Source organism: Leuciscus leuciscus (genome assembly GCF_965113295.1).
Source record: "Leuciscus leuciscus genome assembly, chromosome: 4".
In the NCBI taxonomy this organism is placed as follows: Eukaryota; Metazoa; Chordata; class Actinopteri; order Cypriniformes; family Leuciscidae; genus Leuciscus; species Leuciscus leuciscus.
This window is the reverse complement of record NC_138728.1, coordinates 49,286,402-49,312,052: the sequence shown is the minus strand read 5'-3', so window position 1 is coordinate 49,312,052 and position 25,651 is coordinate 49,286,402. Positions and strand designations below refer to the sequence as shown.

Genomic DNA, 25,651 nt, shown 5'->3' with positions numbered 1-25,651 from the left:
GATTTTTTTCCGGATCTCTCTCTGTTTATTGATGAAAAAATCAAATAAAACAAAAGGGTGATGAGTGTTTGTCGAATCCAGAGGTGTATAGATTAAAGAAAATTGTGCAAAAAGCACGCACCCAGACAATGCAGAATGAGTCACAAGAATAATGCAATATTTTGTTGTTTGCTTATATTGCTATATGAGCACTTTTAAAATTGCCTCCCTAAATGATAATGGGATGAGGGATGCTAAAAAACAGATGCAGCTTCTATGACTTAATCAAAATTAAAAAAATAGATATTATGTTTTTACAAGAGACTTATAGTACAAAAGAAAATGAAGTAGAATGGCTGAAGGATTGGGAGGGAAATATCTTTTTTAGTCATAAGACCTCTCTTAGTTCTGGGTTAGCAGTTTTGTTTTCAAAACGTTTTATGCTTAAACAGTGTGATATGGAAAACATTTTTATACTTGCTGGTGACTTTAATTGTACATGTTATGATATTGACAGAAATCATATTGAACCACATATGGTTTCAATACGTAAATTGTTAAACGTCATTAAAACCTACCAACTTTGGGATGTTTGGAGGAACTTTCATTTTAAAGATATTACAATACACTTGGGCTCATGTGAAAGACAATTCTGTTTCGTTAGCACGATTGGATTATTTTTATTGTCTTAAACATCAAGTACAGTATTTTAAGTCTTGTTCTATTTGTCCTGTTGGTTTTTCTGACCATTCAATGGTGGAAGCTTGTGTGTTCATTGAATCTGTTAAGCAAAAGAGTGCATACTGGCATTTTAACAATACGTTGCTTGAGGATGCTGCTTTTGGACAATGTTTACTTTTTTTTGGGATGGGATGGAGAAGTCAAAAGCCTAATTTCACTTCAATACAGCTATGGTGGGATATTGGGAAGTTAAATATACAAAAACTATGTAATCAGTATACTTCTAATGTCACTGGGGACACTCTTAAAAATATTAGGATTTTAGAGATGGATACTGTGGAGCTCCAGGGGCTGTGTGGAGCTCATAGAGATCCAGGTCAAATTCAGACTCTTAAGCAGCGGCGGTTTCTTCATTAGGGCGATCGGGCGACGCACCACCAAAGTGTGAAAGGGACTTTTTTAATCACAATCTCATTCAACCACAGAGTTACGCTAGCAGTCACTCACTGTTGTTCTGCCTCTGGATATAGTCCAATCAGCGCCAAGTTACGTTCTGTGGAGTGGCGCCTCTTTTTGGGCGATTTCACTATGGCCGAAAATCGCCCAGAGTGTTCCCATAGACTTACATTCAAAGATTTTGCAATGCATTCTCTATGGGTTACGGGAGGGCTCGCACTAACGTGCTTTCGTCATCATACGTAAACTTCACTTGTGCAGCGATTGGTGGAAACAAATATACCTCTAATAATATTTAGCCATAAGCTGAAGTGACATCCAATAATTTCCTCAGTGCATAACTTACATTTCACGGACATATTCTCCATCTGTAAATGTTAGAAAGTCAATATTTCCAGTTTGCTGTCATGAGTGGGCGAGCTTTCTGCAAGCTAAACTTCCGTGAACGAGCGCCGCCGCGTGCATGCGCGCCGAACAGACGGAGCGCAATAGAAGAGGAGCGCAATTATTCTGACTAAAATATACATTAGCACTAAATTATAAATATATTTAGCTAAAATATTTGTTATTGAATATTTGTTGTTGTTGGTGAACATAAATGTGCTAAAGAATTTCAAACCTACATGTGTATTTTTATATTAGCTTTGTTTTTTTATTTTTAATTTTTTTATTTTAAGTTTAGTAAATTTAACTACTTCTTTAACCCTCTGAGGTCTGAGCTGTTTTCTGGGCCATGGAGGTGTTCTGACATGCTCTGACATTTGTGTTTTTTTCTGTTACTAGTGACATTTTCATGGCTAAAGTCTGATTACACTGTATTCAGCACAAACTCTGCTACAATAATATATCAGCAGCATGTATGTAAAAGTTTGTAGTTTTGAGATAATGACATTTATGCGTGGTTTGTGAAAATACAAAAAAAAATTGTCACTGAAATAAGGCCATGAAACCCATACTGATTATTTCTTCACAAGACTTTTGAAAATTGTATGACGTAGCCTAGAATATTTGCTCCAAAACTATGTGAAAATCACCCTGACTGCTCATTCAGATAAGACAATATATTGATTTAAAATTTCTAAGACGTGTTTTGTGTGACAAAGCCATATTCGAAGAGGCGTGATCATCTCATGAATATGTAAGCTTTTAACACCTGAGAAAGACAAAGACACTCCCCTAACTGCCCTATTAGGAGCGATCAGGCCCTGTCATTCAGAGCAACCTTGCACAAAGAATGAGGAGATTTAAAAAAGAATGGCTTTTAGATTGTTTGGATTTATTTACAACACAACATAATCCAAAAATACAAATGACAAAAGAGCACATTGAAAACAATGATCCAAAGACAGAGACCTTTGTGCCATTCCTAAAAACATTGTACATACCATTTCCAAGGTGTTTGATTTTCACTTTACCATGTTCATGTACAGAGACTCATGTGAATGTTGAAGTCAGCAGGACTCAGTTGCATCTGGTCCCTGAAAGAAAAGAAAAAAGTGAACATACTGGTATCAAGAGAAACTAGGCCTGCACGATTTTGGGAATACATTTTAGATTTTTCTGGTTAAAATTGCTTTTTAAAATTCACAGAATACACACACACACACACACACAAATGTTTCCAACAATATATAATATAAAGAACACCATATTTGTTGTGCCTTGTAGGCATAAGCTATGTGCAGTACTGCATAAAATAATTTTATTTTACAAAGCAGCCTATAAATCTTCCAAAAGATTTCAGTAACAATGCTAGAGAAAAATATATTGATTATCTTATGTTACTTCAAATGTTTCCATTCGTTATGATGATATGAAATGAGATAATAGTAAAAACATAAAGCCTAATGTTTGGTGCATTTTTCCTTTCAAACGCAATCGCGCTCCAAAATATGATACATTCAAAACCCACAGCGCGCTCCAAAATATGATACATTCAAACTCACAGCGCGCTCCAAAATATGATACTCAAACCCACAGCGCGCTCCAAAATATGATACATTCAAACGCCATCGCGCTCCAAAATATTAAACATTATGGTTATACATATCTATGTTTGAGCAGATATCCACAAACAGTATTTAACAGTAAACACGGGTCTAAATAGTATAATATTCACCATATATCTAGCAACAGTTCAACTGCAATGTGTAGTTTATGCAACAATACCATAAACTAATAAGTAAGAATTTCTTACCTTACATCTTTCTTGTCTTCAAATCGCGTTCTTCTTCTGATGTAAATCCAATGTAAGCTCACAGCGCGTCTTCCAAACTCGACGAAAAGCAGAGACTTGTGAAGTGTTTTGGTGTTTTGTGTTTGAGGTAACGAGGGCGTTCGCGTTCCATGTGGAGATTTGCATGTGAATCTCTTTTGCGCGAGTGGGCGTGGCCGAATTAAAAGTAATTAGCAAGCGTTTGAGATACTGGACATCCTGTTGGTTTTATACAAATTACTTAAACAGAGAATATTTGTTTTCAGTTTGAATCCGATCATTTAAAAGTACACACTTAAATGTGTACAAAGGTGTATGGCTCATAAATGTGTGAGAAGTATTCGCTGAGTTTTGTTTCAGTTTATAGACGTGCTCAAGAAAAAAAAGTTCACCGCGACGGAGAGGCAGAACGCACACCCTGTTTATTTTCTTTATTTTACAAAAGCACAATGTTTTGATTTGATTGTAAGTGGACACATACAAAAGTAGAAATATCACAGATTCTTTTTTTATATTTCTTTTTTCTGTATAACCATAAATGACGGAGTAATTTAAGTTTATTGTACTACAATGTGAAGAAAATCCAGCAAAACGCGGGGGCGCGTTTTCCGACCTCAGAGGGTTAAAAAGCATTATTTTGTTTTTAGATTGTAATGTTGCAATGTTAGAATGTAATGTGATTTGACCCCTTTTTTGGATAGACTGCAGATAGACAGCAAGGTTACACTATGTTTGTTTTTATAACCTTCAATATGAACATTGTTTGTAGGACAATACTGATCAGGATATACATTTTTATTTTATTTTATTAAATACAGTTTTTATAGAAAAAAAAAATTAAATACTCAGATTATACCATACATCGCTATTTAGCCCAAAAATTCAGATTTATTTGGCAATTGGCTATTTCCCAACCCTACCAGCTGAAGTTTTAGCTAAACTTTAGGCTAATGATAGCTACATTATTATCACTGTTAAATTGTTATTTAACAATTAACCTACATTCAGTCCTGGATTAATAATTCAGTTTGTTGCGCCCCCCCCAACATTTTTTTAGCACCAGCCGCCACTGCTCTTAAGGAGAAAAAAGTTGCACTAGCTGATCTGTTGGACACTAGAGCTCAAGGGGTGTTAGTTAGGTCCAGATTTCAAAGTATTTCTGAAATGGATGCCCCGTCCCGATTCTTCTTTAATCTGGAAAAGAAAAATGGCCAAAAAAAGAGTATTCAATGTTTACGGTCTGTGGAGGGGAAAGATATGACTAGGGACTCTGACATTCGGAAGAGGGCTGTTAGCTTCTATAGGGAGCTGTATGTGTAACGATCACCAGCTGGAGTGCCAATGAGAGCCACCAGAGGGCACTCCACACCAGACTATCTTGCCGCCACGTCGCCTGAGCCCTCAGCAGAGATGACCGCCGACACGCCTGAACCTGAGCCCTCAGCAGAGATGGCCGCCGACACGCCTGAACCTGAGCCCTCAGCAGAGATGGCCACCAAAACGCCTGAACCTGAGCCCTCAGCAGAGATAGCCACTGCCACGGTGTCTGTTCATGAGTCTGTTCCTGAGCCTGAGCCTGTGTCTGTTCCTGAACCTGTGTCTGTTCCTGTCCCTGAGCCTGTGTCTGTTCCTGTCCCTGAGCCTGTGTCTGTTCCTGTCCCTGAGCCGGTGTCTGTTCCTGTCCCTGAGCCGGTGTCTGTTCCTGAGCCGGTGTCTGTTCCTGAGCCGGTGTCTGTTCCTGTCCCTGAGCCGGTGTCTGTTCCTGTGCCATGGCCGCCTGAAGGGTCGTCTCCGCCCTGGCCGCCTGAAGGGTCGTCTCCGCCCTGGCCGCCTGCACTGCCTGCTCTGCCCTGGTCGCCTGCACAGCCTGCTCCACCCTGGTCACCTGCTCCGCCCTGGTCGTCTGCACAGCCTGCTCTGCCCTGGTCGCCTGCACAGCCTGATCTACCCTGGCCTCCCATCCTGCTGCAGTCTCCAGTCCTTCCGCTCCACGGGCCTGGCCCTCCATCCCGTCCCCGTGTCCGCCTCCGCTCCACCTCCCCCCGGACTATTTTTTAGCGTCTGGAAGCCGCTCCTTTGAGGGGGGGCTATGTAACGATCACCAGCTGGAGTGCCCATGAGAGCCACCAGAGGGCCAGCTTCTTGACTATCTTGACTATCACACCAGACTATCTTGTTCACTCTCAGACTACATGTCCCATAACTCACTGCCCGTATTCATCTGTATCTCATCACCTTGTTAGTTTCATCCTATTTATTCCTTGTTCATTCATTCAATCATTGCGATGTTTTGTTTAGTGTCACACTGTAACTCTGAGCGTTTTCCTGGTTTTCTTGTTTCTTGGTTTTCGGATTTCTTGCCTGTTCCTTGGATTACTCTCTTGCCTCTGACCCCTGCCTGTCTTGTTTTTGTTTTGTTTGTTTGGACTGTCTACCTGTGTTTTGACCCATTGCCTGTTTATTGGAGTACTTGTCTGGATTGCCCCTTAATAAAGCTGCAATTGGATCTCACCTTCGAGTCTCGGAGCAGTTTCGTGACAGACTGCCTGTGAATGTGGAGCGGATCAGTCAACAAATCAATTCCTTTCAGATCTTCCACAGATGACTGAGGAGTCGTGTGCCTGTCTGGTGCATCCTTTGACAACAGATTCACTTTTTAAGGCACTGCAAAGCATGAAAAATGGCAGAGCACCAGGTTTAGATGGCCTGCCTGTGGAATTTGATATGGCATACTGGCACTTCCTGGGAGAAAACTTGTTTGCAGTGCTAAGTAGCAGTCTGTCTGAAGGGCGATTGCCAATAAGCTGCAGGAGAGCAGTTTTAACTCTGCTCCCAAAGAAAGGGGACCTCAAAGAGGTCAAGAACTGGAGACCAGTGTCTTTGTTATGCACCAACTACAAGATCCTGTCGAAAACCTTGGCCAACAGATTGAGGGAGGTATTGGGGCAGGTCATCCATATAGATCAGTCTTATTGTGTACCCAACAGATCGATAGTGGACAACATATCATTAATTAGAGATGTTTTGGAAGTCTCTAGACTCTTTGATCAAAAGGTTGGTCTGATTTCTCTGGACCAAGAAAAGGCTTTTGACCGGGTGGAACATCAGTTTTTATGGCATACTCTTGTTTGTTGAGTTTGTTGCTATGATTAAAGTGACATTGAATCAAGATATATTGAAAGTCAATGGTGGCTTATGTAGTCCTTTTAAAATTCAAAGAGGTATAAGACAAGGTTGTGCCCTATCAGGCATGCTGTATTCAATAGCTTTAGAACCAATGTTAAATAAAATCAGAGTAGAGTTAGATGGATTTAAATGTGAAAATTGTTTTCCACCGATAAAACTGTCAGCTTATGCTGATGATATAATGGTTTTAATAAGTGGGCAGAATGATATTAATAAGTTAGTTGATATTGTTAATAGTTATGAAAAATGTTCTTCTGCAAATGTGAATTGGGCCATGTTACGCCCTTATTAAGGAGCAACAATGAAGGAGGTGGAAACGTTTACGGCGGTTACAATACTCTTTTTATTTACACATTCTTCATAACAAAGACTGTCTCGCAAGTTCTCGCAATACGCCGCAACGCCGATCAACATCTCGGTCCTGGCCAGGGATCAATGTGACAGAATGGAACGCTCCATGAGGACGCCAAACAGGAAGCTTTTAATGACAGGCACACCTGTGCACCGGTGCACCCAATCCACCTGATTACCTCAGCTCCGCAGCGCACCTGTAGGAGGAGCAAAACAAAACCCAGACACGGCAAAGACGACAATACAAAGTATACAGCCGTGACACTCCCCCCCCTTAAGAAAAGGAAACCAATAAGTTTCCGCCAACAATAAGCATTCATAACCGAATTCAAAACAAATATAATTTTAGTATAGGCCTATACATACACAATATCAACAACATTCCTCCACGTGGATAGAATAATAAATAGAAAAACAAACCTGTTAACTCTTCATCCAAGGCAACAGCTTACAAAATGCTCTACAATGGTGCCCTAGACAGTGCATCGGCCACTATATTTTCTGAGCCCTTCAAATGCCTAACATCTAAATGAAAGGGCTGAAGAAACAGGCACCAACGCATCAGCCGTTGATTTGGATTTTTAAGAGAATGAAAAAATGTAAGCGGATTATGGTCACTATAAACTATTACCGCTGAGCTGTTCCCACCTACATACACTTCAAAATGTTGGAGTGCTAAAATTAACGCAAGTGCCTCCTTTTCAATTGTGGAGTAGTTCCTTTGATGACTATTGAACTTCCGCGAGAAAAAACAAACCGGCCGCTCAATACCTGCATCATCCTCTTGAATTAACACTGCCCCTGCTCCCTCTTTACTGGCATCTACCTGAATTTTAAGTTTTCTCCAGCTGAGGTGCCATTAGGACAGGTGTCGTGGTTAACAACGTTTTCACTGCCTCAAAGGCATTCTGACAAGACTCAGACCAAACAAACAAGGCTTTAGCTTTCAATAGGTCCGTTAAAGGGGCAACGACCGTCGAAAAGTTCCTACAGAAACAGCGGTAGAAACCCACCAGACCTAGAAAGCTCATTAACTCCTTTTTAATGACCGGAACAGGATATGCATCTATTGCTCTCACCTTCTCCCTCACTGGACGCACCTGTCCTTGCCCCACTACCTTACCGAGATACGTGACTGTCGCTCCTGTAAACTCGCACTTAGCCAGATTCAATGTAAGATTTGCTTGAGAAAGACGGACTAAAAGTAAACGTAAATGTTTAAGATGTTCTGACCATGTATCACTTACCACGATCGTATCATCCAAATAAACCGTCACGCCTTTTAGTCACGCAATGACTCTATTCATCATTCTTTGAAACGTCGCCGGTGCGTTTCGAAGACCGAAGCTCATAACCCGGTAAGAAAATAATCCGTTAGGTGTTATAAATGATGAAACCTTGCGCGCGCGCGCTCTGTCAGCGGAATCTACCAATAGCCTTTAACCCTCTGAGGTCTGAGCTGTTTTCTGGGCTCTGGAGGTGTTCTGACATGCTCTGACATTTGTGTTTTTTTCTGTTACTTGTGACATTTTTATGGCTAAAGTCTAATTACACTGTATTCAGCACAAACTCTGCTACAATAATATATCAGCAGCATGTATGTAAAAGTTTGTAGTTTTGAGATAATGACATTTATGCGTGGTTTGTGAAAATACAAAAAAAATTTCTCACTGAAATAAGGCCATGCTGATTATTTCTTCACAAGACTTTTGAAAATTGTATGACATAGCCTAGAATATTTGCTCCAAAACTATGTGAAAATCACCCTGACTGCTCATTCAGATAAGACAATATATTGATTTAAAATTTCTAAGACGTGTTTTGTGTGACAAAGCCATATGCGAAGAGGCGTGATCATCTCATGAATATGTAAGGTTTTAACACCTGAGAAAGACAAAGACACTCCCCTAACTGCCCTATTAGGAGCGATCAGGCCCTGTCATTCAGAGCAACCTTGCACAAAGAATGAGGAGATTTAAAAAAGAATGGCTTTTAGATTGTTTGGATTTATTTACAACACAACACAATCCAAAAATACAAATGACAAAAGAGCACATTGAAAACAATGATCCAAAGACAGAGACCTTTGTGCCATTCCTAAAAACATTGTACATACCTTTCATTTCCAATGTGTTTGATTTTCACTTTACCATGTTCATGTACAGAGACTCATGTGAATGTTGAAGTCAGCAGGACTCAGTTGCATCTGGTCCCTGAAAGAAAAAAAAAGAGAAAAAACTGTGAACATACTGATATCAAGAGAAACTATAGGGCTGCACGATTTTGGGAATAGATTTTAGATTTTTCTGGTTAAAATTTCTTTTTTTAAATTCACAGAATACACACACACACACATTTTTCAGTTTGAATCCGATCATTTAAAAGTACACACTTAAATGTGTATAAAGGTATATGGCTCATAAATGTGTGAGAAGTATTCGCTGAGTTTTGTTTCAGTTTATAGACGTGCTCAAGAAAAAAAAGTTCACCGCGACGGAGAGGCAGAACGCACACCCTGTTTATTTTCTTTATTTTACAAAAGCACAATGTTTTGATTTGATTGTAAGTGGACACATACAAAAGTAGAAATATCACAGATTATTTTTTTATATTTCTTTTTTCTGTATAACCATAAATGACGGAGTAATTTAAGTTTATGTTGCTGCTATGTGAAAAAAATCCAGCAAAACGCGTCGGCGCGTTTCTCGACCTCAGAGGGTTAACCCTCTGAGGTCTGAGCTGTTTTCTGGGCCCTGGAGGTGTTCTGACATGCTCTGACATTTGTGTTTTTTTCTGTAACTTGTGACATTTTCATGGCTAAAGTCTGATTACACTGTATTCAGCACAAACTCTGCTACAATAATATATCAGCAGCATGTATGTAAAAGTTTGTAGTTTTGAGATAATTACATTTATGCGTGGTTTGTGAAAATACAAAAAAAAATTCTCACTGAAATAAGGCCATGAAACCCATACTGATTATTTCTTCACAAGACTTTTGAAAATTGTATGACGTAGCCTAGAATATTTGCTCCAAAACTATGTGAAAATCACCCTGACTGCTCATTCAGATAAGACAATATATTGATTTTAAATTTCTAAGACGTGTTTTGTGTGAAAAAGCCTTATGCGAAAAGGCGTGATCATCTCATGAATATGTAAGCCTTTAACACCTGAGAAAGACAAAGACACTCCCCTAACTGCCCTATTAGGAGCGATCAGGCCCTATCATTCAGAGCAACCTTGCACAAAGAATGAGGAGATTTAAAAAAGAATGGCTTTTAGATTGTTTGGATTTATTTACAACACAACATAATCCAAAAATACACACCAAATGACAAAAGAGCACATTGAAAACAATGATCCAAAGACAGAGACCTTTGTGCCTAAAACCTAAATCCTAAAAACATTGTACATACCTTTCATTTCCAAGGTGTTTGATTTTCACTTTACCATGTTCATATACAGAGACTCATGTGAATGTTGAAGTCAGCAGGACTCAGTTGCATCTGGTCCCTTAAAGAAAAAGAAAAAAAAGAAAAAAAAGTGAACATACTGATATCAAGAGAAACTATAGGGCTGCACGATTTTGGGAATAGATTTTAGATTTTTCTGGTTAAAATTTCTTTTTAAAATTCACAGAATACACACACACACACACACACGTTTCCAACAATATATAATGAACACCAGGTTTGTTGTGCCTTGTAGGCATAGGCTACGCAGTGCTGCATAAAATAATAATAGCAATAAATTAAATCTTCCAAAAGATTTCAAGAACAACTACGCTAGAGAAAAATATATTGATTATCATATGTTACTTCAAATGTTTCCATTCGTTATGATGATATGAAATGAGATAATAGTAAAAACATAAAGCCTAATGTTTGGTGCATTTTTCCTTTCAAACGCAATCGCGCTCCAAAATATAATACATTCAAACGCGATCGCGCTCCAAAATATGATACATTCAAACCCACAGCGGCTCCAAAATATGATACATTCAAACGCCATCGCGCTCCAAAATATTAAACATTATGGTTATACATATCTATGTTTGAACAGATATCCACAAACAGTATTTAACAGTAAACACGGGTCTAAATAGTATAATATTCACCATATATCTAGCAACAGTTCAACTGCAATGTGAAGTTTATGCAATACCATAAACTAATAAGTAAGAATTTCTTACCTTACATCTTTCTTGTCTTCAAATCGCGTTCTTCTTCTTCTGATGTAAATCCAATGTAAGCTCAGACGTGTCTTCCAAACTCGACGAAAAGCAGAGACTTGTGAAGTTTTTTGGTGTTTTGTGTTTGAGGTAACGAGGGCGTTCGCGTTCCATGTGGAGATTTGCATGTGAATCTCTTTTGCGCGAGTGGGCGTGTCGAATTAAAAAGTAATTAGCAAGCGTTTGAGATACTGGACATCCTGTTGGTTTTATACAAATTACTTAAACAGAGAATATTTGTTTTCAGTTTGAATCCGATCATTTAAAAGTACACACTTAAATGTGTACAAAGGTGTATGGCTCATAAATGTGTGAGAAGTATTCGCTGAGTTTTGTTTCAGTTTATAGACGTGCTCAAGAAAAAAAAGTTCACCGCAACGGAGAGGCAGAACGCACACCCTGTTTATTTTCTTTATTTTACAAAAGCACAATGTTTTGATTTGATTGTAAGTGGACACATACAAAAGTAGAAATATCACAGATTATTTTTTTATATTTCTTTTTTCTGTATAACCATAAATGACGGAGTAATTTAAGTTTATGTTGCTGCTATGTGAAAAAAATCCAGCAAAACGCGTCGGCGCGTTTCTCGACCTCAGAGGGTTAAGTAAATCTAATTTTGTCACAAATTTTGCGGCACCTACCTGATTGACACAGTCCTCCATTCTCGGCAGAGGAAAGGAGTCTGGTCTTGTAACAGAATTCAGTTTCCTATAATCTGTGCAAAAACGGAACGTACCATCAGATTTTCTAACCAACAAACACGGCGAGGACCAGCTGGAAAATGAAGGCTCGGCTAATCCGTAAACCAGCAAATACTGGACTTCCTTTTCTAAAACCTCTCGTTTATTCAGCGGAACCCTGTAAAAACGCTGACGAACAGGAGCAGCCTCGCCCACCTCAATATCATGCTCTACCTGTGTCGTTTGGGTTGGAACATCCGAAAACAGCTCCGGGAACTCAGAAAGTAAACTAATCAATTCTTGACTTTGCGTCGCGTCTAAATTTTTAAGATTGGAAGACAGATTTTTCAACGTTTCAGAATTCTTTAAACGACCCAGTAACACGCAGTCATCAGGAGATTCTAATTCGTCCACAGGCATACTCATGTCCTGTGAAACACCTGACTGAGGGGAGCTGTCCACTAGCACCATAGGCGCCACTGGCACTGAGACCGGTCGGTTTCGCTGATAATAAGGCTTAAGGAGATTTACATGACAAACTTGGGATCTCTTTCTTCGGTCTGGCGTCAAAATCGTGTAATTATCCATGGCCCCACAATGTATTATCTCATACGGCCCAATATATTTGGCTTGGAACGGGGAATCTATTACAGGCAGAAGCGCGATGACCTGATCTCCTACACTAAACTTCCGATGTTCAGTGTAACGGTCAAACAACTTTTTCATTTTCCCCTGAGTTTTATTTAAACATTTCCCAGCTAACTCCCCAGCTAATGAAAGCCGGCGACGAAAACCCAGCACGTAAGTCTGACATTTTTTTCGGTAGTTCTGAATCAATCCATTGATCACGTAAGACAGCTAATAACCCCCGGACTTTGTGTGCAAAAACCAGCTCGTTTGGGCTAAACCCAATGCTCTGCTGCGTAACCTCCCTGGCTGCTAACATCAACCACGGAAGACCCTCTTCCCAGTCCTGCTGCATTTCCAGACAGTAGGCTCTCAATAGTGATTTCAACGTAGAATGAAAACGTTCGAGTGCCCCTTGACTCTGGGCTTGATACGCTGTTGACAAATTGTGTTTAATACCCAGCTCGAAAAGCACTTCCGCAAACAATTTCGAAGTAAAATGACTTCCTTGGTCCGATTGGATAATTTTCGGTAACCCAAAAATAGACACAAACTGAGTGAGCGCTTTCACAATAGATTTTGTATTAATCGAGCGCAATGGGTACGCAGCTGGATAACGCGTAACTTGACACATCACTGTCAACAGGTACTCACTTCCAGCTTTCGAACGAGGAAAAGGACTGACGCAATTAATAATAAGATGTTCAAACGGTTGACATACAGCCGGAATTGGACGCAGAGGAGCCGGTTTTAACGACTGGTTCGGTTTGCCGGTAAGCTGGCACGTATGACAGGTCTTAATAAAACTGGCAACGTCCTTTTTAATACGAGGCCAGTAAAAGTAGCGAAGAATTCTGTCATACATTTTCTGAACACCAGCATGACCGGTGAACTGATCGTGAGCCATTTTCAACACTAACGAACGATACTTTACTGGTATCACGACCTGGATGACAGAATCTCCCATACCATCAACAGCATGCGTGGACCACTTTCTCAATAAAACATTCTGTTCAATAAAATAGCCTTGCGCTCTGTCACGAATTTCAGTGCTGTCAACAACCTGTACAAATTGTGGTTTTAATGTTTCATCATTCTGCTGTTCAGTAGACAACTCTTCCCGAGAAACCACAATGGGATAATCACTCAAAACGAAACACGATTCAGCGTCACTGATTTTCTCTTCAGCCCTAGGTTGAGCACCAGAACGAGTCACTGCACACGCGACGAACACTTTCGGATACTGTTGCGCACTGTCATCCGGACCATCAGTACAGGACGGTGCATCAGTCACAACCAAAGAGGGCGATTGATTAACCCAAATGCGTCCGCCGGCTAAGTTATTTACGAGGATCAGTGAAACGCCATCAACAGGTAGAATAGGGCGTATACCAAGATCCACCACCCCATGCACTAGTTCACAGGTCAAATCAACTTTATGCAGGGGTACGGATAATGTATTAAGCCCAATGCCACGAATCAAAACCGAGCTACCAGTGTGCGACTCAGTTGAGAAGGGCAACACAGACTTCAAAATAAACGACTCGGATGACCCCGTGTCCCGGAGAATTTTCACTGCTACTTTCTCAACACCATCTTGAAGCGACATAAAACCATTAGAAATGAATGGTTCAAATAACTGCTGGTGATCATACCTGTCAAGTATCCCGTTTTGGCCGGGAAAGTCCCGTATTTTACCCTTCTTTCCCGCCGTCCTCCCGTATTAGTATTTTCCCGTAAATCTCCCGGTTTTTAACCTGCGTTATTAAAAATTAAAAATAGGCTACCCCGGGCCCGGGCAGAGTAAAAAAAAAAAAACATTCCTAATCTGAGTCTGTCAGTAGCCTCGCGATAACTGCCACCTGCAGTAGCCTACTACAGGTACTGTAGGTGGCAGTTGTCGCGAGGTTAGTGTGTGAGGTCAAATGATGAGTGACAACCCTTACAGTCTATGGTGACAACGCAGAAAAAAAAAAAAAACAGAGACGGATGATGGACGCTACTACAGAGACGGAAGGCACGCACAGTATTTGTAATGTTCTCTGTACCTATTGTCCTGTGCATTGTTCATAATAAAGTTCGTAAAAACAAAAACGAAAAAAAAACAAAAACGGAATTGGGCACTCCTGCCAAAAAACTAAAACCCTCATGTATATACCGCGAATGCAAAGTCTGCAACCAATTTGTACAATAACTCACTAAAAGAGTAAAGAAAAGTTATGTGAAATGAAAAGAAAAACTGTAAAAGAAAAGCAACATGAAATGAAAAGAACGTGTGGAATGAAAATAAAATGTAAATGTAAAGACAAGCAATGATAAATGAACAGAAAATATGCAAATAAGCCTTTAAATAAATGCTCTTCATATACACCCTTTTGTGTTTTCATTTAGGCTATAATGAATGTTCACAGCATGGGGGGGGGGGGTTGCTCGCGAAAAAATAAATTTCCCTTATTTTCAAATCCAAAACTTGACAGGTATGCTGGTGATTCTCTACATTCTTGGGTGCTACCACCGGGATTCCTTTCAAAGTACCGGCCTGATTTAATACAGGAACAGAAGTAGCCAGGACAGCAGGCTTCGCAGAATGGGCGTATCTAACAAATTTTGACTTAAGCACTGGACAATTTGACTTCCAATGTCCTTCACCCAGACAGTAGTTACAGTTATCATAGTCACTTGATTTTTTTTTCAAAAAACGCCTGGCTGGACCCATAGGGACAACGGAAGAATTCCCCCGTGAATGAACCTGACGTTCACTGAATTTATCAGCACGGGGCTTATGAATACGTTCCCAGTCATCCACCAGCAGTGCAGCTTCTGAAGCAGTTTTAACCTGACGCTCCGCAACATAAGTAGCTATAATCTCGTGAAGTGTATTTCTGTATTGTTCAAATAAAATTAACTCTCTCAGCTTATCCATTGTTGTACTATCTGCCGCTGTACACCACCGATCAAACTGCACAGTCAATTCTCTTACGAACTCAACATTTGTTTCATTCACCTTTCGCTGTAATGTACGGAACTTTTGCCGATAACTCTCTGGCACACGCTCATTCATTTTTAACACCGCCGCTTTAATGGCTTCATAATTCTGGCTGTCAGCATCAGATAGCGTAGAATAGGCTTGTTGGGCTTTACCTGTTAAAACGCACTGAAGCAACATAGCGCGTTCAACATTACTCCATTTATACGCTGCTGCGACTCGCTCAAACAGGAGAAAAAAAATCTCCACCTCAGCCTCATTAAACGGCGGTACTAAACGTAAATTATGAGCCATACTCAGTTTCGTCGAATCAATATCTTACCTTCTTCGTGTAACTCTAGTCGACGCTTTTCAAACTGTAAACGCTGTTGCTCTAACTGTTGCCGGCTCTCCTCCAACTCTAACTCCAAACGTTCCTTGTCACATTCCAAACGACGCTTCTCACACTCAATATCACGTTGTATCATCAACAACTCTTTCTGTTGCTCAAATGAAAGAGTGCTTAAAGCAGACAACGGAAGAGTAGTTGGAATAGGCGTACTTACGGCAGGCAACGCAGTTGAATCAGGCAATTTAGATTTTCTTCTCAAGATTTTAAGATCACACAGCGCAGTTTCAAGGATTAGCTTAATTCCGTCTTTTGACCTTTTTTGATTATATGTTAGCTCGATTTTATAATGCGCAGCTAGCTCTAACAATTGCTCTTTGGTCATTTCCTCTAACAATTCCTCAGACGGAGTCTGAGAAAATGTTTCAATAACAGCGGTCATAATTACCAATAATCACGCTTACAAAACACACGCTCAGCAAATATTACACACAAAAAGAGAGAAGAAAAAAAAGTTTTTTTTTTAAGTGACAAATCAGGGTTTATTTAAAGAAACTAAACCATCCATTTAAACTAAATAAACCCTAGTCTTCAGTTGGCCCAAGACCGGGTACTTACGCACTAAATCCCGCAAGTTTGGGAAGACGACCAATTGCCGAGTCGCCCCCCAAACCTCGGATGTGCCCCCGAGACAACTGCTCTAAGCCCCGAGCCAACCAAAAATAACAAACCAAAATAAAAAACTACGTGCCCAAACCCGGAAGGTTTCTTCTTTAAATACTCCCAACAAATTATGTTATAGAGCCTAACTAATCAATGGAGCATTCCAACTTTTTCAGTTTACAAATAGGCGGATAATATACAAATATATTCAATTCAAATATCCTACCTTTTACCCTCCTTCAAAGACAACGTTTTTTCAAAATCATTCGCACGAATCCAAACACCAATTTAGTTCGACGAGCCCCCAATTGTTACGCCCTTATTAGGGAGCAACAATGAAGGAGGAGGAAACGTTTACGGCGGTTACAATACTCGTTTTATTTACACATTCTTCATAACAAAGACTGTCTCTCAAGTTCTCGCAATACGCCCGCAACGCCGATCAACATCTCAGTCCTGGCCAGGGATCGATGTGACAGAATGGAACGCTCAATGAGGACGCCAAACAGGAAGCTTTTTAATGACAGGCACACCTGTGCACCGGTGCACCCAATCCACCTGATTACCTCAGCTCCGCAGCGCACCTGTAGGAGGAGCAAAACACACCCAGACACGGCAAAGACGACAATACAAAGTATACAGCCGTGACACCTATGTTTTCTGTTTGGTAACCATGGTGATTTCAGTCAGAACCTCATTCAGGACAAAAGCTGTTACAGAATGATATTTCTTTAGTGATTTATTATCATTGGTTGCTTACAATCCTAAATGAACGAGTCAGATCTGAAATGAAGACTCAAGATAGAAAGTTTCTGTAATTCACTGATGTGTTTTCTCTCCATCAGATTCTCATCAGCTCACTCTGGATCTGAACACAGTGAATAAACTCCTCCTTCTGTCTGAGGAGAACAGAGTGATTACATTCACTTACACAGAGCAGTCGTATCCTGATCATCCAGACAGATTTGATGGTGTGTCTCAGGTGTTGTGTAGAGAGAGTGTGTGTGGACGCTGTTACTGGGAGATTGAGTGGAGAGGAGATGTGTGTATATCAATGTCATATAAGAGCATCAGCAGGAAGGGATGGGGTGAAGAGTGTCGGTTTGGACGTAATGATCAGTCCTGGAGTTTGCTCTGCACTCCCTACAGTTACTCATTCATACACAATAACATTAAGACTGAACTCCCTGTAAAGCCCATCAGCAGGAGAACAGGAGTGTGTAGAGTAGGAGTGTGTGTGGATCACAGTGCAGGAACTCTGTCCTTCTACAGCGTCTCTGACACACTGAGCCTCATACACACAGTCCAGACCACATTCACACACACACTCTATCCTGGGTTTAGGGTTTGGTCTGGATCATCAGTGAAACTGTGTTGATGAATGAGAATAGACTGATGAGAGATTCTACCCATAATGCTTTGAGCTGCATGATAAATCAGTGACAGTGAGATGTTCTAGAGTCTCTTATTGTCTCTTCATTACATTAATAACACAGCTGAACTTCTGTCAGTGAAATAAAGAGAAACAGACAATGATACACAGAGAAGAGAGAGGAAATATGAGACACAATGAGACTCACTGAAACATGTCTGGATGATACGAGCAAAACTAGACTTTCAACTCTAAACTCAGTTTAAGACATTCAGAGATGTTTTATCTGAACTTCTCGATCTGTTCAAAACATGATTCCTCTGCTGTGGGTTATGTGTGTATTATTAAACATGATTCCTCTGCTTTGGGTTATGTCTGTATTATTAAAGACGCTTCTGCTGTAATATATTGTATACTGTACTAAACCTGTTAGTGGGGGTTTCTGGATTGATCTTTATCTTTTTATTATTATCTTTGTTCATATTCAAGAGAATGAATCAATATCACAGTTTGTTGATCAATTCCTGTGTGAATGAAGGATCTCATGATTCTCTATAGAAACTGTACATACTGTAAACACGATCAATTATTGTAATATAATCCAGTTTACTTTAAATAAACCTCCTCCTGAACAGAACTGAATTACAGACCTGCTGTTATTGATAACATGTCTTATCTTGAAGTATGATTTTGGTCATATTGCCAATCCCACAATGACACATAAAATAAACTTTTCTTTATTAATTCATACACTATGTTAACATGTATATTTAACTTGTTAACAACATTTGTAGCTATTTGCATATTAATACTGTAATATCTGGTATAAATGGTTTCTGCACCCAGACATTACAGTTTTGCCTATTAGACAGAATCTCACACTCTTTCATTGCCAATTATTAATATTTTATTGGATGCAAAAGAAAAACAGCATCATGTGAACAGGACTTTTATTTTGGTCTGGGTGTGTGATGTCATCAGGCTGCGCCACTCCTGCGTCTGTTGTGATTCGCTGCCGAAAGGTTTGTGTTTTTACGCATGTAAAGTGTTTAAATCAATGCAAACTGTTCAGTCAATGCAATTGTTTTTATACATGCGAATTCATTCAAATGAGTGTATTGAACTGGTATGAGTGTATTGAACTGGTATGAGTGCTGGAAGAGGTCAAAATTGATTTTAAGACTCTATTTTCTGCTATTGTTTTTTGATATCATTGTATCTACATACATTTTTAGCAAACTGTGACTTTGAATATGTACATTTCTGAAATACATAACTTAGACTGTTTCCTCTGATAACAGATCTGTCACTATCCACACTCGGGAAGAAGGGAAAGATCCAAGGGTGCAGTATGAAATGTTTAATAGGGAAATCCTTACTCACAAACAGTCCAGGCAGGGGTCAAAACCAAAGAAGCAGTCCAAAACATAAAACAAATACAAAACCGGCAACAAGGCAGAATACGGAAGTGGTGTGATAATAGACAAGGACTCCGTGACACATACTAAAACAGACAGGGTATATATACACAGGGAACACAAGCTAAACAAGATAACAAGGGGGGCGTGGTAAACTGAAACACCTGTGAAGACTAATCAACATAACGGGGAACAACTGAACATGACAAGACACATGGCAGGATCACATGACAAGCAGGAAATAATATGACAGACACTAACAAGGAACAAGACACAAAACCCACACCGTGACAAGATCACTGTAGATTGTAATATGGACTCATGTATTTTCTGTAAAGCTGCTTTGAAATGATGTATATTGTGAAAAACACTGTACAAATAAATGTGAATTGAATTGAATTAAACAAGTTTTATCTTATAAATCTGTTACTACACACTGTCACACTCTCACACCACATGGACTCTTGGGCTGCGTCCCAAACCGCATACTCAATGAGGAGGGACTTCATTTCAATAAGTACTTACGGAACGAGCGCTAAAAGAGTCGGTACTAGAGATGCGCGGTTGGCGGATCAGGCGGATGACGTGACGAAAAATAATATTATATCATATTTAATAATAATATTTTAATTAAATTTGGGCTAAATTAAGCTGGAGCACTAAATGACATTCAAAGTCACAATACACGCTTTTAACATTAAATAAAGCACATAAACAGTACCTGAGATTATCATTGCCACACTTTGTGTTTGTTGTTCCAGCGTGACGTCGCAGAAAAATAGAAACCGTGTCATGAACCGGGGCCTGTTTCAATAAGGAGGTTCAACCAACTCTGAGTTAAAACTTGAACTCTGAGTTGACTTACCCTGAGATGGAAAACTCTGAGTTTTCGGTTACAGAACAGCTGAAATGAGTTAGTTCAATCAACTCTGAGTTGACTGACTCTGAGTTAAGCGCGTGCACCACAACTATAAAAAGCCATTATCAATGGAGCGCAGATATTACGAGTCACCATGGCAACAGCGCCAGACAAAAAGAGGTCTTTATATTTCTTCACATTTTAATTACTGTTATACAGTGATGGGTGTAATTAATTACCAAGTAATCTAAATACTGTAATTTAATTAAAGGGATTACTCTTAATTCTTCTATAATTTAAAGTTTAATCTGATGTAATTGTATTAGACTATAGAACAATTCTGTATAGGCTATTTAACATACATTTTTAAATGTTATATTTTTAATGTAACCTTCTCCCTCTACACACTTTGGTCAATTCAAGAATAATTCATGCAATTGTTTATTTGAAAGCATTAAAAGTGCTGTTTGTCTCTCCTTGTATTGTTCAAGTGTTTAAGGTTGACATGGGATTTAGTAATTAGTAATAAGTAGACCAATAATTTATAAAGATAGTCATTATTACATTAATCTAATTACACTGTTGAAGATGTCATTTGTAGTTAGCAAGTAACTTGCCCAACTGTTATAATATCAGAGGTGAAACTGGAAGAACAGTATGTTATTCAACCTAATTTTAATTTTCATGTAGGTGCAATCCTGCAGGCATTAAAAGAACATGGCAGCAGCTGAAATTTTTATATAAAAACATAATTCAGTCAAGTAAGGCTTGAGCATAGTATGGGTGTAGGCTACCTGACTTTACAAACATTTGACATGTTAAATAACTAAAGCATCCAGTGTCTAGCAGTGCAGCAGCATTTTTGGCTGAGGGAATTCCTGGACGGACGTCAGAGCCAGTCCCAAAGATCCAAGGGCCTTCATAAAATGTAAGATGTTTACATACGTGTTATTTTTTATATAGGCTATTTTTGAGATTTCCATTTATTTTACTTTGGGTTAGGATTTTTGTTGGTCCCAATAGATTCTGATGGTAATATCTGTCTTTTGGAGCCTCCTGTCCCAACAGAACCCCAGGCAGTTGTAAGTCGCCTACTCAATACACCAGAAATGATGACAAATAGTGTTATAAAGTGTACTCAACCAAATGCTCATCTTCACAGGACGATGGGGATAAATAGTTTCTGCTGCCACAGAGAGGCCTACAGAGGTAATGTTAATATTATGTGTCTACACATCAAACAATCTACGCATTCAGATTTTTTCAAATTTTTATGTGGAGTAGCCTATAGAATCTAAGTTTAAATCTAAGTATAAACGGGTATTCTTATCTCTCCCCGCGCCCCCAGAGTGTGGAAGAACAGCAGGAGGACGGTCCATCAACTTCTGGTGCACAGATGAACACGTTCAGTGATTTCCAATAAATGCCACAGTTTAATTCTGCAGAATTTGTTTAGAACTACATTATGTAACTCTAATCTACTACTGTGTTTTCAGTTGCCAGTAAAGGAGTTATATAGACTTCATCTTATTTAAAAAAAAAAAAAATATATATATATATATATCTGTCTTTTGGAGCCTCCTGTCCCAACAGAACCCCAGGCAGTTGTAAGTCGCCTACTCAATACACCAGAAATGATGACAAATAGTGTTATAAAGTGTACTCAACCAAATGCTCATCTTCACAGGACGATGGGGATAAATAGTTTCTGCTGCCACAGAGAGGCCTACAGAGGTAATGTTAATATTATGTGTCTACACATCAAACAATCTACGCATTCAGATTTTTTCAAATTTTTATGTGGAGTAGCCTATAGAATCTAAGTTTAAATCTAAGTATAAACGGGTATTCTTATCTCTCCCCGCGCCCCCAGAGTGTGGAAGAACAGCAGGAGGACGGTCCATCAACTTCTGGTGCACAGATGAACACGTTCAGTGATTTCCAATAAATGCCACAGTTTAATTCTGCAGAATTTGTTTAGAACTACATTATGTAACTCTAATCTACTACTGTGTTTTCAGTTGCCAGTAAAGGAGTTATATAGACTTCATCTTATTTAAAAAAAAAAAAAAATATATATATATATATATATATATATTTTTTTTTTTTTTATTAATAAAAGATTAATTTTATTAATAAAAATGTACTGAAAGAATGAATGAGGTGTTTAAACACCACTTCCACTTTAAAAGGGGGAGGAGACCGAAAGAAACTCTGGGTTTACTGAAGAAAACCTGCTCCCGACCAGGTTAGGTTCACAGAGTAAGTTACCATGGTAACTGACTCGGAGTATAAGTTACCTCTCTTTCTGAAACAGGCTTGACTTACTCTGCTTTCTCAGGTTTAACATACCTCCCATTCTGAAACAGAAAACTCAGAGTTTCCCTCATTTTAGGGTTAACATACTCAGAGTTTTCACTTAACCTCCTTTCTGAAACAGGCCCCCGGTCTCTTCCTTCTGTTTATTTTCCTTCATTCACACACGCGCACACACATACAGCTGATTCCTATTATCTCAGCGCTCGCGCTGTGCACACACCCAATCATTCCCATTCATGTTTTTCCTTCCTCTCCTCACCCGCAGCTGTTACCCATGGTAATCAACACTTACACTGATTATCATCTCACCTGTTCCTGTTCCTCTCTAATTTCCTTAGCTACTTCTAGTCTCTGTTTTCTCAGTCTCCTTGTCGGGAGCTTATTGTTTGAACGTTGAGCTTTCACTTTGTCTCTTCGTTTCTATCTCATCAGTATTGTTTCTCTTGAGATACACCCAGTCTTGTCCTGTCCTGTCCTGTCGTGACGTGAGTTATATGTTGGAGATTCATCATTGTTCTCTACTCAGTTCACCCTCCGTCTGTGGACCGTCACCTGCCTGCCGTCTCGAGTTACTTGCACCGGGCTCGAGGACTGAGTCGAGTTGCTGCTCGTCTATCTCCTGGCTCTGGACCCACAGCTTCTACCTTTAACCTGTCCAGGAATATTATTTCTGTTATACACAGATCTGCGTCTGTTGACGGCAGTCTCCTTGTTTGAAGTTTCTAACGAATAAACTTTACTGCATTACCTCTGCTTTTGGGTCCTCTATACGAACTCTGACAAACCGTTTCTAAATTAGAAACGTCGCGTGTTGCCATCGCGCCTGGTTAGGACAAAAACTCTGATTAACATGGAAAAGATACCTTTTATCGTGTGTAGTTAGGACACGGTGTTAGTTACTAAATATATAGTAACCCTCCAGTGAAGGCTTTATGTCCCAATGTAAACCTATTGGAAGCGCCCGCGCGATCACTTGCATATGCTGGCTAGTGGCTAACGCTAGCTTAACTATCAAGCTAACATTAATGAAAGTTAAAGACAAAAGAATGCACGAAAATATTAAAATCAACCAGTTAATCACCTTTAAAGTAGACTCCAATCGGTCCCTCGTCAGATCTCGGGCTGACATTATCAACCTGTTAGCGCCGTGGTATCTGCTGAACTGTGGCTGGTACAGGTCAGAGGTCATCCATCTTTAACGTTACTACAGTGGCAATGACGCACAGATTGCGTTGCGTAGCTTCTTCTGTAATTTTTTTTTTTTTGGGGGGGGGGGGGGTTGATGTGGAATATTTATTTAATATGTTAAGTGGAATCAAAATTCACATAGAGAAAAGGGATTTTTTTTTATTATGACAAAAAAGATATAGACAATAATCATGTTTTTATGTTAAATCTTATATAGTTTTATACACAAATGTAAATGGTCTGAAAGGATTCCTAACATTTACCATTTTAAGGCTGATATGAAGATTTACTTTGAAACACTGCAAGGACTCTCAAACCGCAAAGCAACCAGAACTACGGTAATCTATAAAAAAATTAAATCCTCTTCTTTATTTTAATTATACATATATACCTCCTCTCCGATGTGTCTTCTTTGTTTTTGTTTTTTTTTACTTAATGTGTGAATTGACTGTTTAGCATATTTGATATAAATGTTACTTTGTAATGTTCTTCATATCTTACGATGCTCTGATGCTCTGGATTCATTTTTGAACCTTATATGTGAAATATGTGTATGCTGTATTATACAATGTATAATTCTGGAAAGAAAAAATTTACAATATATACTGAAAAAAATTAAATAATAATAATAATAACAAATAAAAAAATAAAAAAATCTTCTGCCAAGAGGAGCACACACCCACCCAACCCACCCTGTTCCCAGTGCATATGTCCTCTTCGTCATCTTCTTCTGTCAAGAAGGGAGCACAACACCGCTAACCTACTGTCCCGAGGTGCACATGTCTTCTTCATCATCTTCTTCTTCGTGTCAAGAGGAAGCACACACCGCTACCCTACTGTCCCGAGTGCAAGTCTTCTTCTTCATCATCTTCTCTTCTTCTGTCAAGAGGAGGCAGCTACACGGCACACCGCCAACCTACTGTCTCCCGAGGTCACATGTCTTCTTCATCATCTTCTTCTTCTGTCAAGAGGGAGCACACACCGCTACCCTACTGTCCCAGAGTGCACAGGTCCGTCCTTCTTCATCATCTTCTTCTTCTGTCAAGAGGAGCACACACCGCTTACCTACTGTTCCGAGTGCACATGTCTTCTTTCATCATCTTCTTCTTCTGTCAAGAGGAGCACACACACCGCCACCCCTACTTGTTCCGATGTGCACATGTCTTCTTCATCATCTTCTTCTTCTGTCAAGAGGAGCACACAACCACGCTACCTACTGTCCCGAGTGCACATGTCTTCTTCATCATCTTCTTCTTCTGTCAAGGAGGAGCAACACACCGCTACCCACTACTGTCCCGAGTGCACGTCTTCTTCTTCATCATCTTCTTCTTCTGTCAAGAGGAGCACAACAAACCCTGCCACCCTACTGTCCCGAGTGCACATGTCTTCATCATCTTCTTCTTCTGTCAAGAGGAGCACACACCGCTACCTACTGTCCCGAGTGCCACATGTCTTCTTCATCATCTTCTTCTTCTGTCAAGAGGAGCACACACCGCTACCTACTGCTCCCGAGTGCACGTCTTCTTCTTTCATCATCTTCTTCTTCTGTCAAGAGGAGCACACACCGACCACCCCTACTGTCCCGAGTCACATGTCTCTTCTTCATCATCTTCTTCTTCTGTCAAGAGGAGCACACACCGCCACCTACTGTTCCGAGTGCACATGTCCTCCTTCGTCATTCATCTTCTTCTTCTGTCGATTTAGTGGCGGTTGGCAAACAAGCGTATAGTGGCATTTCTGACAGAACCGACTGAGATGGAGTGAGGAGCATCAATGTGGAGTAACAAAAAAAAAAAAACCTGCAATTCTTTTAAATAGGTCTGTTGCCTTTAAAAGTCTAATAACATCTTTTAAAACCTCCACTAGTCATGAGCCTAAACGCCTGAATTTCTTAATACATTCTTAATTGACAAAACCATTTTATTACCTAATGACTTGATCTTCTAACTGTAACCTATCATTGTTATATCTGATGGCAGTCGATATAAAGCATGCTCCTCTGTCTCTGTGTGCACACAATGCACTATAGAGGCCTGTGTCATGTTTCCCCTGCGGTATGTCTCCTATACGGATACGAGACACTTACTGTATCTTCTATTTCCACAC

General features: G+C 39.7%; 2 protein-coding genes across 3 annotated transcripts in view; both read left to right on the top strand.

Moving 5' to 3' along the window:
• LOC309496975 (protein NLRC3-like) overlaps positions 1-18,403 on the top strand; it is a 170,318-nt gene extending 151,915 nt beyond the window's left edge. Inside the window, exon 9 of the mRNA XM_082167179.1 lies at positions 17,235-18,403. Coding sequence (XP_082023305.1) covers positions 17,235-17,767 — 533 coding nt within the window. The 3' untranslated portion in view covers positions 17,768-18,403. The remainder of the gene's footprint in view (positions 1-17,234) is intronic.
• The window catches only part of LOC309497040 (uncharacterized protein), a 99,995-nt gene continuing 78,303 nt past the window's right edge, over positions 3,960-25,651 (top strand). For both annotated transcript variants that reach the window (XM_082167301.1, XM_082167300.1), the window contains exon 1: positions 3,960-8,320. In XM_082167301.1, coding sequence (XP_082023427.1) covers positions 4,673-5,389 — 717 coding nt within the window. In that variant the 5' untranslated portion in view covers positions 3,960-4,672 and the 3' untranslated portion in view covers positions 5,390-8,320. The remainder of the gene's footprint in view (positions 8,321-25,651) is intronic.